Below are 12,165 nucleotides of genomic sequence, written 5' to 3' on the forward strand. Positions count from 1 at the left end.
CTGCTTGTCCTAGACCTATACTAGTTATTGCAAATAAGGGAAACCATGGGACCTATGTTTGAGTCTCACTTGCTTCACTTAATAAGACTTTTTTCCAAGTTTTTCCATTTCCTAACAAATGGGGCGGTGTCATTCTTTCTGATGGAGGCATAGAATTCCATTGTGTGTATGTATACATATACATATATATGCATATATACATACATATACATGTATATATACATATATATATATGTATATACCACATTTTCTTGATCCATTCATCTACTGAGGGGCATCTGGGTTGGTTCCATATCTTAGCTATGGTAAATAATGCTGCAGTAAACATAGCTGTGCTGGTAGCTTTAGTATGGCCTTGTTTGTGATTGTTTGGGTAAATGCCTAAAAGTGGGATTGCTGGGTATAGGGGCGCTCTATATGTTTTCCATGGGTATTCTACACCAGAAGTTAAGAATGCTGAGCCCTTACTAAAAATTTCCCATGTGCTTCAAACATCCTACTGGAGAGGATGTTTGAAGGCTCTGGAATCCAGTAAACCTTGGTTAAGATATAGTTATTACTACCTCTTACCTAGGCCTTGCCTAATAATTTCGCTGATCCATAGTTTCCTGATCTGTAAAATGAGCACAGCGATGGATTCTATGTTATACTGTTGTTGTGAGATCTAAGTGAAGTTCACAGGAAAAGATCATGAACATGGACTTGCTAAAAATGTGCAACATTCGTGGACAGTTATTACTGCAATAACATTTATTGGAAATTTAGATTTCACTTCCCCCAAGAGTGATAAAACTGATGGTTCTAAAGACATGGGTGACAACTCAAGAAAAATATCCCTATATTTTCCCCTATGGATCCTCACTCTACTTCACTCTCCCGCCTCTTCTAGCATTTCCTTCAGATACCTGAGGACTTGAGTTCTAATGTAACAGGTGTAAGTCTTGGCATGGGTCTTGGTTTCTATATACTTCCATGGCCAAAGAAAAAGTAGGCATAGAGACTAAGAGAGAGGAAGAATACTGGGCTACCATGCTCAGTCTCTTTCTCTCTGTCCCCTTCCTGCATCTACCTGGATCCTGGGACTGATTTTAGAGTGACTATCTGACAGTTTCTTTAGGAAAAGTACCCTGAGGGGAGTGAATCTAGACTCTAGATTTTATCTTCATTATAATTTTGCTACGTTGGAATAGAGGGCTCTTCAAAATTGTCCAGACAGGGTGAGGTGGTTAATTTCAAATGTTAACTCAACTTGAGCTATAACCAACATTAGGTAACACATTGGTGTGGGGGTATTTTTTGGATGTGATTACCATTGTATTCATCGATTAAATAAAGCAGATTTCCCTCCTTGATGTGAGGCTTCCTTCAATCTATTGAAAGCCTGAGTAGGAAACAGACTGAAGGAGCTTCTGTTGCCTTCTTGCTTTCAAGATGAGATAAAGTTTTCTCTATCTTTGGACTTGAACTGAAAAATAGGTTCTCCAGGATGTTTAGTGTGCTGAATGCAGGTTTGTTTTTTTTTTCTGTGTCAAGGTCCAGCACCAGGGCTTGAGCTCATTACCTCAGGCTCTTACTCAGCTCTGTTGCCCACAGCTGGTTTTCCAGCACTTATGACATGTGTATTATCCAGTATTTTGCCAGTTAATGGGTGGGTAGACTTTTCTGTGAAGGTTGTATTCAAACCACCATCCTCTAGGTCTCATCTCAGCCTCCTGAGTAGCTAGGATTACAGATGTGAGCCACTTCTCAACCTTCATAACTACAAGACAGTTCCTTCCAAGTTTCTCTCTCTCTCTCTCCATATCTGTCTCTTTCTCCATATGAATATCGATAAGCATACGTATGTACATGTATGTATACACACAAAACATCCTATTGTGTTTATTTCTATGGAAAATCAAGACACAGAGACTGGAAACTGCCTGACACAATTCACAGGACAGCCTATGGTGTTGATGGCCTAATGGGGACCAGATGGCTTTCTGATTACAGTCCTTCAGAAAGTGGAACTGTAACAGAACTTGGCTTAGGGCTTAATTCTCTCAACTATTGGCCTAGGACTCCTTCTACTCCATTAGCATTCATATAGATGACATGTTTTCTCTGTTACCACAGAATTTACAGATTAATAGTGTAAAATGGGATAAAATTCTTATGGGACATGACATACCTCAAATTCTGTCATCTAACTGCTAAGCCTTTAGTCCCTGTTCAGTTATTTGTAAGTTGCATGCCTTTTGAGCCTAGATTTCCTCTTCTGTAAAGTGTGTAAATAATTATATGCTTCCCAAAATGATATTGTTAGGATTATCTGGGTTTAGTGTAATATCTGACATACAGTAACATTAAAAGGAAACATTATTAGTGACACTTGTTAAAGCACTTAAGGAAGACTTTATTCAGCATTATTGTAATAGCTGATAGGGAAAGACTACAAGAGGGAATTGGCAATAGAAGAGGAGGATAGAGTACAGCTCTGCATATAACAAAGAAAAGCAGGAAGTCATAGCCAAAATGCATGGTGAGTGAGGGTGAGTAGATGGAAAATTATTAAAAAGAAACATCAGTATGTAAGAGAAACCATAGCCAAATTGATGCTTGCTGAAGACAGACCAAGTCACTGGATCTCAGGTGGGGGCTCAGGAGAGAAGGGGAACATCATCAGATATTGAGGGTAAATAATTCTGGCTAACCAAATTCAGCAGGATTCTTGCTAAAATGAACGAATGTAAAGATGACATGGAAATTCAAAAAGTCAGGTTTAATTGGCAAGCAAATTCAGAGAACTCTCCCTAAAGTGTGGTCAAAGCGAGACTATGTAAAATGTTATTTTAAAAATGTGAGGACTGGTGGCTCAGACCTGTAATCCTAGCTACTCAGGAGGATGAGATCTGAGCATCCTAGTTCAAAACCAACCATGCAGGAAAGTCCATGCAAGTCTTATCCCTAATTAACCACCAAAAAATCAGAAGTGGTACTATGGCTCAAATGGTAGAGTTCTAGTCTTGAGCAAAAGTGATCAGGGCCAGAGTTTAAGCACCACAACTGATTAAAAAAAAAAAAGGTTAGTAAAAGAAAGTCTCCAAATACAACCAGAATCTTCTTTAGATTAGTCACCCAGTTTCTCATTATTTGTTTATTTAGAATTCCAAGCCAAATTGATAGGAAAGGAAAGCAGTAGAGTATGTTATGTACATACTCACCAAGTCAACTATGCCAATATTATTCCAGCCTTGCATTATAGGGAGAAAAGAGATGAACGTGGGGATGAGCCAGCAGCCTCCCAGCATTAATGCGATGCGCAGAGGGGTCATCTTGTTCCTGTAAACCAGAGGTTGGCAGCAGATGGCATAATACCTGGAGAGGCAATAGAGTTGGTGGGCCATGAGCAAGCAAAAATGGCAGGAAAAGGGAAAGGAGAATGATTAAGGAACAAGAGATGGAGTGACAAAGAGGGATGGATAGGTAGGAGAAGGCAGAAAATATTGAGAACAGAATAATTAGAAGGGAAAGCAAGGAATAAAAATAAGAAAAAGAGAATCATGGGGAAGAGAATAGCATGTGATACAGGATGCAAAAGAAAAAGAGAAGGAAGGGAGAAAACAAGAGAGGAAGGAAAAATTATTATACAGTATCTTGTGTTAACTCATGGCCAATTAAGCTTCTGTTGCTCTGAACCTAAGCATTAGACCACATCTGGCGAGCACTGGCTGGAGTTGCCTTCTCATTGTTCCTCATCTACCAGTGTTTGATGGAGTGCAGGGCTTCTCTGTCTCAGATACATTTAATGCAACCTTCGTGCCTGGGACTTCTACTGAGCCCTCTGTGCCATGCTCTCAGGCGCCCTTAGTTTCTCTAATTAAAACCCAAGATTACCCCAGCTTGATCCTACGCACTTCCTTTGAGTCACCTTCAGGTGCTGAGTTGGTATTCTATGTTTATGTTCCTCAAATTGTGGTCCAGGGATTCTCCCTCCCTCCTTCCCCACATGTCTCAGTATCAACTGAGGAAGCCTTAAAAAATGAAGGTGTTTTACCAGGTGCCTGTGGATCACACTTGTAGTCCCAGCTACTCAGGAGACTGGGATTTGAATTTAAAGTCAGTCCAGGCAGGAAAGTCAGTGAGACTCTTATCTTCAACTCATTACCAAAAAAAGTCAGAAGTGGAGTTGTAGCTCAAGTGACAGAATGCCAGCCTTGTACAAAAAAAGACCAACACACACATACACACACAAACACACACACACATACACACACATACACACAAATACAGATTTCCAGGAATTTCTGAATCACAGCTTGTTGGGAATCAACCTGAAATTGCATTTTGACAGTGAGGAATCAATATCCTCATTGAGTAAACAGGTCTAGTTTCTCCTTTAGGGGGGATTGTTACTTCCTGCCCTCCTAGATTTGGGTGGATCTAAGTGATTGGTTCAGGTCCATGAGTCATGAGCAGAATTCACAGGCATTACTTCTGGCCAGATCATTGGTTTCTCTGAAGCTAAGAATGTAACATTTCAAAAGCACTCTTCTCTATCATTCCCTACCTTAACTGTCCTACCAGACTCTGTTCTCCCCCATGGGCTAATCACACTTTGTGAGGTCATGCTCTACCTATAGTAGTAGTATTCTACCTTTAAGCTGGGAGTGACCTACCCTGCTAATGGCCTAGACTCTAACTCCCAGACTAGACCTACATGTTAGTCCATCGTTAGTGATATCCCCTTCTTTACATAACATGGTGTGGAATTTGACATGCAAACTGCTACAGTAGGCCTATTAGCTATTTCTCTTTGGAAGAGTAAAAAAGCTCCAAAGAAAATGATACAAAAAAAGGACAGGTTGGAGGCTAAGTCTATTCTTTAAGATGATTACACTATTTAATAATAAGCCACCTCCTTAATACCCCTAATTTTCTGCAGTTCGCTTTGTTAATTTTTTCCACCTCTTCTTTTCTTAATTCAAAGCCTATCTAATATAACAATGGCTGTATTCTTTGAGGTGGTAGCGGTGGGATGGGTGGAGAGGGAGGGTGGAGCAGGGAGAGCCCAGAGTTGCAGCATGAAAAGTAGGCACATCGGCAATTGAGTCTGTCTGAAGCACCTGGGGACAACTGACCACACCTGTGGGATGTCCTGATCTAGGCCCGAGTTTAGGAAAAGCAGACCAAAGGACAGGAAAAGAGCTGGTTCTGGAGTTTATTTTCTGCATAATTAAAATGGCATGGTCATAAAATGTAACTAGAGATAACCCAGAAACAACCAGCATTAGCTGAATGGCTAATATTTCTAATTGGTGATAATAATCATCTATGTTAATTATTAACATAGAATTAGTGATAACTTTGTGATTTTCTTTGGTTTTACCCTTCTCCTTGCTTTCTTCCAGGGGACAAAGTTTAATATTACTATTATTATTATTGTTGTTGTTATTATTTCACATCTTTCTTCCTTGTCTTTGGAAAAGCTGGATGAACTTCCCAAATTCTAGCAGGAATAAGTCCTCATAGGACTGAGGATTAGCTCCTGCTCCTGGGACTTTGGAATAGTTATGTGTGAGCTGCTTCAAACCTGCATTCTTTCACTCTTCCTTCAGTTAACTTAAGCACTTCTTACTTTTCCAATAAATTCCATGTTTAAGTAAGTGTTTATGAGTTGAATTATGTTCTCCCCAAAGATGTATTGAAGTCCTACCCTTCAGAACCTGGGAGTATAATCTTATTTGGAAGCAGAGTTTGTAGTCTTGAAATGATTGTTAGAGCAAGCCTAAATTCAATCTGTTTGGCATCATTTAAAAAGGAAAATTTGGAGACCTGAATAGTTATGGCCACATGAAGATAGAGGATTACCGTGATGTATCCATAAAGACTGCCATCAGGAGCTAGAGAGAAGGCAGGGAGAAGCCTTCCCTTACAGTTTGCAGCGTGAACATGGCACTAATGACATCTAATTTAAGACTTCTGGTTTCTCAAACTGTGAGGCAGGACACTGTTGCTCTAAATCATCCAGCCCTGCTTTGTGACTCGAATACAGTTGTCTACACGCTCTCTGTTGCTTGCTGCCAAAATATCCTGCCTCACACAAAGAAATAAGAATCGGTTTGAGTGCCAGCTACGTCCTTCCTGGACCCAGCATGCTGCCTTATCTTTGCTGTATAATTTATAAGCTTTTGAAGTTTGGAATCAGGTGAGAAGAGTAGATTTCTGGAAGTGTATTGGAATTTCTGATACCAAAGAAAACCAAAAAGTTCAAAAAAAAAAAAAAAAGGACATGACCAAATTAAATATCTTGCAGGGGTATGCTGGAGAACAGAGGATGTCTTACTCAGGAGGATTCTTATTCTTGTAGTTTCAAGAGGATATGTGTGTGTTTAGATGGTTATATTGGGAAGACAACAGAAGTAGTAGCAGAGGATTTTTTGAAGATGAGGTTATCCTGATTATCACAACCTTTTTTTAATAAGCTTTTTTTATTGTGAAAATACTGTACAGAGGGGTTACAGTTACATGAGCAAGGTAATGAGTACATATCACAACCTTTTATGAAAACTTTTTCCTCTCAAAATCTAGGTTGGCCAAGGCAATCACCTGATTCCCAAGGCATAAGGAAGATCTAGTGGACAATCAGATCTCCCTTAAAACAGGGACAATTAATTAGCTGTCCAAATTTTCTGAGCTTCAATTTGCATTGCTTTAGGGTACAAGGAGTTTGCTAATTTATTATGTATCTTGTATACACAATCATTTATTGAGTAGGGAACACCCGAAAGAAAGTTGTCTGGACTGCCCCGTCTTTAGGGAGCTAAGGTAAGATGAAGTGATGGCCCCCTACAGAAAGTTGCAGAAAGTTCTTTGTGCATGATCTGGTGTAGTCTGGCAAGGATGGCATTTTTTTTAGTAGTACTGGGATTTTGAACTTAGGGCCTGAGGCTTGCTAAATAAGCACTATACCATGTATATTCCATCACTTACTGTTTGTGTGTGCTAGGGCTTGATCTCAGGGTCTCGCTGTTTTGTCTGGCTTTTGGACTCAAAGGTGACACTTTACCATTGGAGCCACATCTCCAGTTCTAGCTTCTTTCTGGTTAATTGGAGTCTCACAGATTTGTCAGCCCAGGGTAGTTTCAAACAATGATCTTCAGGTCTCAACCTCCTGAGTAGCTAGAGGAATAGACATGAGCCACTGGTGCAGATCAGAACATTCTGCCACTTGAACCATACCTCCAGGCCTCAAATTCTTTATATCACTCTTTAAAACTTGCCAGTAAGATGGGGATTTTACAAGACGTTATGTCAAAAAGTGAACTTTACAACTTGGCAGGGAGTGGAGGGGGGAAATGGGAAGGGATGGTAAGGGGAAACAAAGGAGGAGGCAACCATGCTTGATAGGAAATGTACTCATTACCTTGCTCATGTAATTGTAACTCCTCTGTATGGTATTTTCACAATGAAAAAAACTTATTAATAGAAAAAAATGTAAAAAAAATTATTTAAACTTGAATTAGGCTGGCCAAATTAAGTACTAGGTTAGAATACATATAAAAGCATGCAAGTTTGTCTAGATATACATTTTTGTTTCTCTGATTTTCTTTAGTCTTTTGCTTTGCCTTTCAACAAACATAAAATGATTAGGTGTCATGGAGTAAAAAAGTAAAACTCTTATTTAGAACTCAAATTATAGCATCCACTTAAGTGTTCAAGATTTTTACTAAGGTTTCAGGGTTGCAACAGCAGCCCTAAATCAGTCATCTGCATTCTTCCAATCCTTGCTGTCAAGCAAAGTATCTAGTCAAGCAATCATCCTGAAGGCTGCATTCAAAGTCTAAATTAAGTAAGTGGCAATAAACATCTGAATTAAATTATTAACAAAAACAATTTCTAGTATTAACTGACAAATTATTCCTTAAAATCATTATTGTACATCACCTTTACTATAAAATAAAATTTAAAAATTACTTATTTATAGAACAAGACTAGACAGAAGTCTGAAAACTTGACTTTAGTGTGTGTGTGTGTGTGTGTGTGTGTGTGTGTGTGTGTGCGCACACGTGCACACGGTGGGATTAGGGCTTGAATTATGAGCCTTGTGCTCTCACTTGGCTTCGTAGCTCATGAGTGGTGCTCTACCACTTGAGACACACTTCCTCTTCCAGCTTTTTGTTGATCAATCAGAGATAAGAATCTCTTAGATTTGCCTGCCCCAGCTGGCTCCAAACTGCAATTCTCAGATGTCAGCCTCCTGACTGGGTCAGGTTATAGGCATGAGTCATCAGCATCTGATTCTGGTTGGTTTTGGTTCCTACATTTGGATTTTATTTAACAAAATAAAAAAGAAAAAGTAGTCTTATCATGAGACACCCTTGTAATACACTAACATACACCACCACCAGGCAGAAACTGCTAGTCAATTTTTCAAGTTTTGGGAAGGCAGCCAAAATATACATGCTGAGTTAATTATAAAAGCTACCACTGACTTTCTTACCAAAGGCTCTCTATATAGTATCTCATTAAATCTTCATACTACTTTTGAAAGAGGAACTATAAATGTATCCATGTCATAGATGAGGAAAGGGGAAGACAGAAGAGTCAAAAATTTGGTCACAGGTGGTGGGAGCCAAGATGGCATTGAACCCAGACAGTCTAGCCTGGACCAGGACATTACCCCACTGCTATCGCTCTGCTGCTTTTAAATACCCAAGAGATTTACCTGAGTTCCTTAAGAAGCTATTCTGGAAACAACCAAAACATCAGAATATTGACTCATAAGACCCGAAGGATGCTCAGAATCATGAAATACCCAAATCTTCAATAACATTGAATATGTATCTTAGCCTACTTGAATTTGTAGGGGCTGAGAATTCACTGGGTACTATCACAGAATACTCTAAACTTAAGGCTATCCTGAAATTAATAAAATTCCCTCTGAAATGGATTTTCTGTAATTTCCAGTTTTGCATTCTGGCTTAAAAAATCATCTCTAACTTATTTCCCGCATGATTGTCTTACAACCATTTGAAAAGCACTTTTCTATTCCTTTAAAGTCAGAATTTCTACAGTGAAAAGTATTTCCATTTGCTTTTGACCAGGGGTGATTTTCTCTCAGGGGATTTCTGGTGATGCCTGAAGACAGTTTCCTATGGTCACAACTGTGAAGAAGGGGCGACTGGTATCCAATAGGTAGAGGTCAATGCTGCTGTTAAATATCCTGCAATGCACAGATACCCTTCCCACCCCACCCCCCGCAAATAATTATCTACTACAAAGCCATCAAAGCCATTATTGCTGAGATGGAAAAACCATGTATTTGATGAGGCTATTTTCATGGAGAGTAGAGGTTCCATATCCCTGATATGTTCTATAGTGTGTTCTCTCTTACGGCTGGGGTACTGCAGGAGAGCACAGCATTCTGTATTTCTATGCAGATCAGATAAGATTCTGCATGTCTTTTGCCATCCCTGTTATAGCTTAGTATGACCCAGAGGCCTCCCCAAATTACAAGACATCTGTGCCCTCTCAAGGAGCATTTTAAGACAGGAAGTGGGAACAGTCTACTCCCACCTGCTCCATGACAGAAAAGATGCTTACATTCCTTACCAGTGAATCTCCAGTGCTAGCAAGATACAAAAGAGCTCTAAGTCCAGCTAGAATTCCATTAAAATACATCACTAAGTTTTGGAGATGTGAAAGATCCTTTTCTATAAAAGGGACAGGAAAAGACTTTCAGAATAAGGTCAAGTTGTATTTTAGAGACTGGGTGAGGATGGTGGGAAGGAAATCCTGACAGATGCTACAGACAGCTCAGAGACCTGAAAGAGAAATTATACATATAAAAAGCATAACCATAAAGGATGGCACTGCCCCATTCATAAGGAAGTGGAAAAAATTATGTTAAGTGAAGCAAGCCAGACCCAAAGAAACATAGACTACATGGTTTCCCTCACTTGTAATAACTAGAATATATCTAGGATATTCTTACGAGCTATGTACATATGACTATATAAAATGATGCTTATCTAAATGAACTCCAAGAAATGGAAACAAGAGGGCTTTTTTTCTTTTGTGTGTGTGTACTGTTTGCAGTTCTTTCTTCTTTCCTCTCTCTCTCTCTCTCTCTCTCTCTCTCTCTCTCTCTCTCTCTCTCTCTCTCCCTCTCTCTCTCTGTCTCTGTCTCTGTCTCTCTCTCTCTGTCTCTGTCTCTCTCTCTCTCTCTCTCTCTCTCTCTCTCTCTCTCTCTCTCTCTCTCTCTCTCTCTCTCTCTTTCTGTTCCTTTGGTGTATCCTCTGTTATCACTGTTTTTGATTTCTGTATCATTTGTCTTGTATATAAGTTTATCTGATTTGGACAAAGTATTAACCAATGTAACAGCGACACTCACTAGACATGTTGGAAATGAACTTTACAACTTTGGGGGAGGAAAGTTGGGGGAATAACAGAAGAAAATGAGGGGTTAACACTCATGACCTTACTTATCTAGCTGTAACCCCTCCATATATCACTTTTACAATAAAAATACATAGTTATGTATCCAAATATCTATATAAACATAAAAGACAAGAGATGAACTGGATTGTTTAGAGGTATCTGTAAGGAAGAAAAAGGAAATAAGTCCGAACAGGCTGGAATGGGTAGGTTTCTGAGCTGTGGTTCCTAAATTCATCTTGCATCAGAATCACAGGACTTGGAGTGTGAATCATGTGTGACTAGCAAACATGAGGTCCTGAGTTCAATACCTGGTACTGCCACACACACACACACACACACACACACACACACACACACACACACACACACACACACACACACACACACACACACAGAATCATTTGAAGGATTTGTTGAGACACAGATTGCTGATAGGTCTGGAACAGGGCCCAACAATTTGGCCTTTTGAATTCACTGCAAGATGATGCTGTAACTGGGGGGTTAGAGACTACATTTTCAGGACGGCCATCTTAGATTTAGAATGCTGGGTCTGAAGAGGTTACTGGTTGGTGGAAATGGATGAACTTCACTGTTACATCCACAAGCAGGAGGGGTGCTGTCAGCAGGTAAACCAATAACCTCTCACGTTAGGAAGAGACTAATCTACAAGTCTGTTCCCTTGCCTTCCCAGGGACATTTTCAATTCTTTTTAACAACAACAAAATCCTTTTACAAAGTAGTTAAATGAATGTTCACATGACAAGTGAGCTTCCAGATGGCCAGGATTAAGTAAGAGGTAGCAAGGGTATTTACAAAGTAATTTCTTATGCAAAACATTTCAAAGTATGGCTTGTAAAGCTCCATTAAACCTCCTTTGGTAGATCAGCTGCCAGCTTCTCCAACTATAGCCATGTGCAAAGGTGTGATCTAATTGCTGTTAAACGTCTCTGGGGACACAATTTACTTTGACAACCCTTCCAAGACAGCTGAGTATTTTAAGCTCCATGCTAATCCCTTCCCCACTCCTCCTGCAATTAAGGAAAATTCTTCCTCCTCACTCCCTTACTCCATCTCCCTCCCTAGCCCCCCACCCCTCCACCCCCTGCCAGGAATCTCCAACTTTCAGAATTGCCAGTTATCTCAACAGTCTACTTAATGTCTTCACAACTGAGTACCCTTTACAATTACCCACTCATTAGCTCGGTGGTCTATAGTCACTTAATTAACCTCTCCAAGATATCTTTTCATCATCTGGAAGCTGGGAATAACTTTGCCTACCTTACTAATTTACTGTGAGAACTGACAAGATAATGTGGAGAAAACAAAGACTTTCTCTCTTTCACACACAGACGCTTATACACATATACATATGGTATATACATATTTGCTTCATAAATATTATTCTAAGTACATTCAAATGCATTCTGGAAATTAAGGACTCTAAGTTAACATAATATTATTGACAAATAATATGAAAAGGACAAATAATACTCAAATAATATTCACATGGTGGCTCATGTCTGTGATCTCAGCTACTCAGGAAGCTGGATCTGAAGATTACAGTTTAGCAGAAAAGTCCATGAAACTCTTATCTCTAATTAAACACCAAAAAGTCAAAGGTGGGCCTGTGGTTCAAGTAGTAAAAAAAAAAAAAAAAGAAACAAAAAGCTCAGGGACAGTACCCAAGTGGAATTTTGTGCCTCAGTACTGGCACAAAAACAAAACAAAACCAAAGCCCAAACC

General features: G+C 39.5%; 1 protein-coding gene across 1 annotated transcript in view; it reads right to left on the reverse strand.

Moving 5' to 3' along the window:
• The window catches only part of Htr4 (5-hydroxytryptamine receptor 4), a 220,803-nt gene that overhangs the window by 71,397 nt on the left and 137,241 nt on the right, over positions 1-12,165 (reverse strand). Inside the window, exon 5 of the mRNA XM_070036005.1 lies at positions 3,204-3,357. Within this exon, the coding sequence (XP_069892106.1) occupies positions 3,204-3,357 (154 nt within the window). The remainder of the gene's footprint in view (positions 1-3,203; positions 3,358-12,165) is intronic.

This window comes from Dipodomys merriami, unplaced genomic scaffold (genome assembly GCF_024711535.1).
Source record: "Dipodomys merriami isolate MVZ:Mamm:240054 unplaced genomic scaffold, mDipMer1.0.p SCAF_27, whole genome shotgun sequence".
In the NCBI taxonomy this organism is placed as follows: domain Eukaryota; kingdom Metazoa; phylum Chordata; class Mammalia; order Rodentia; family Heteromyidae; genus Dipodomys; species Dipodomys merriami.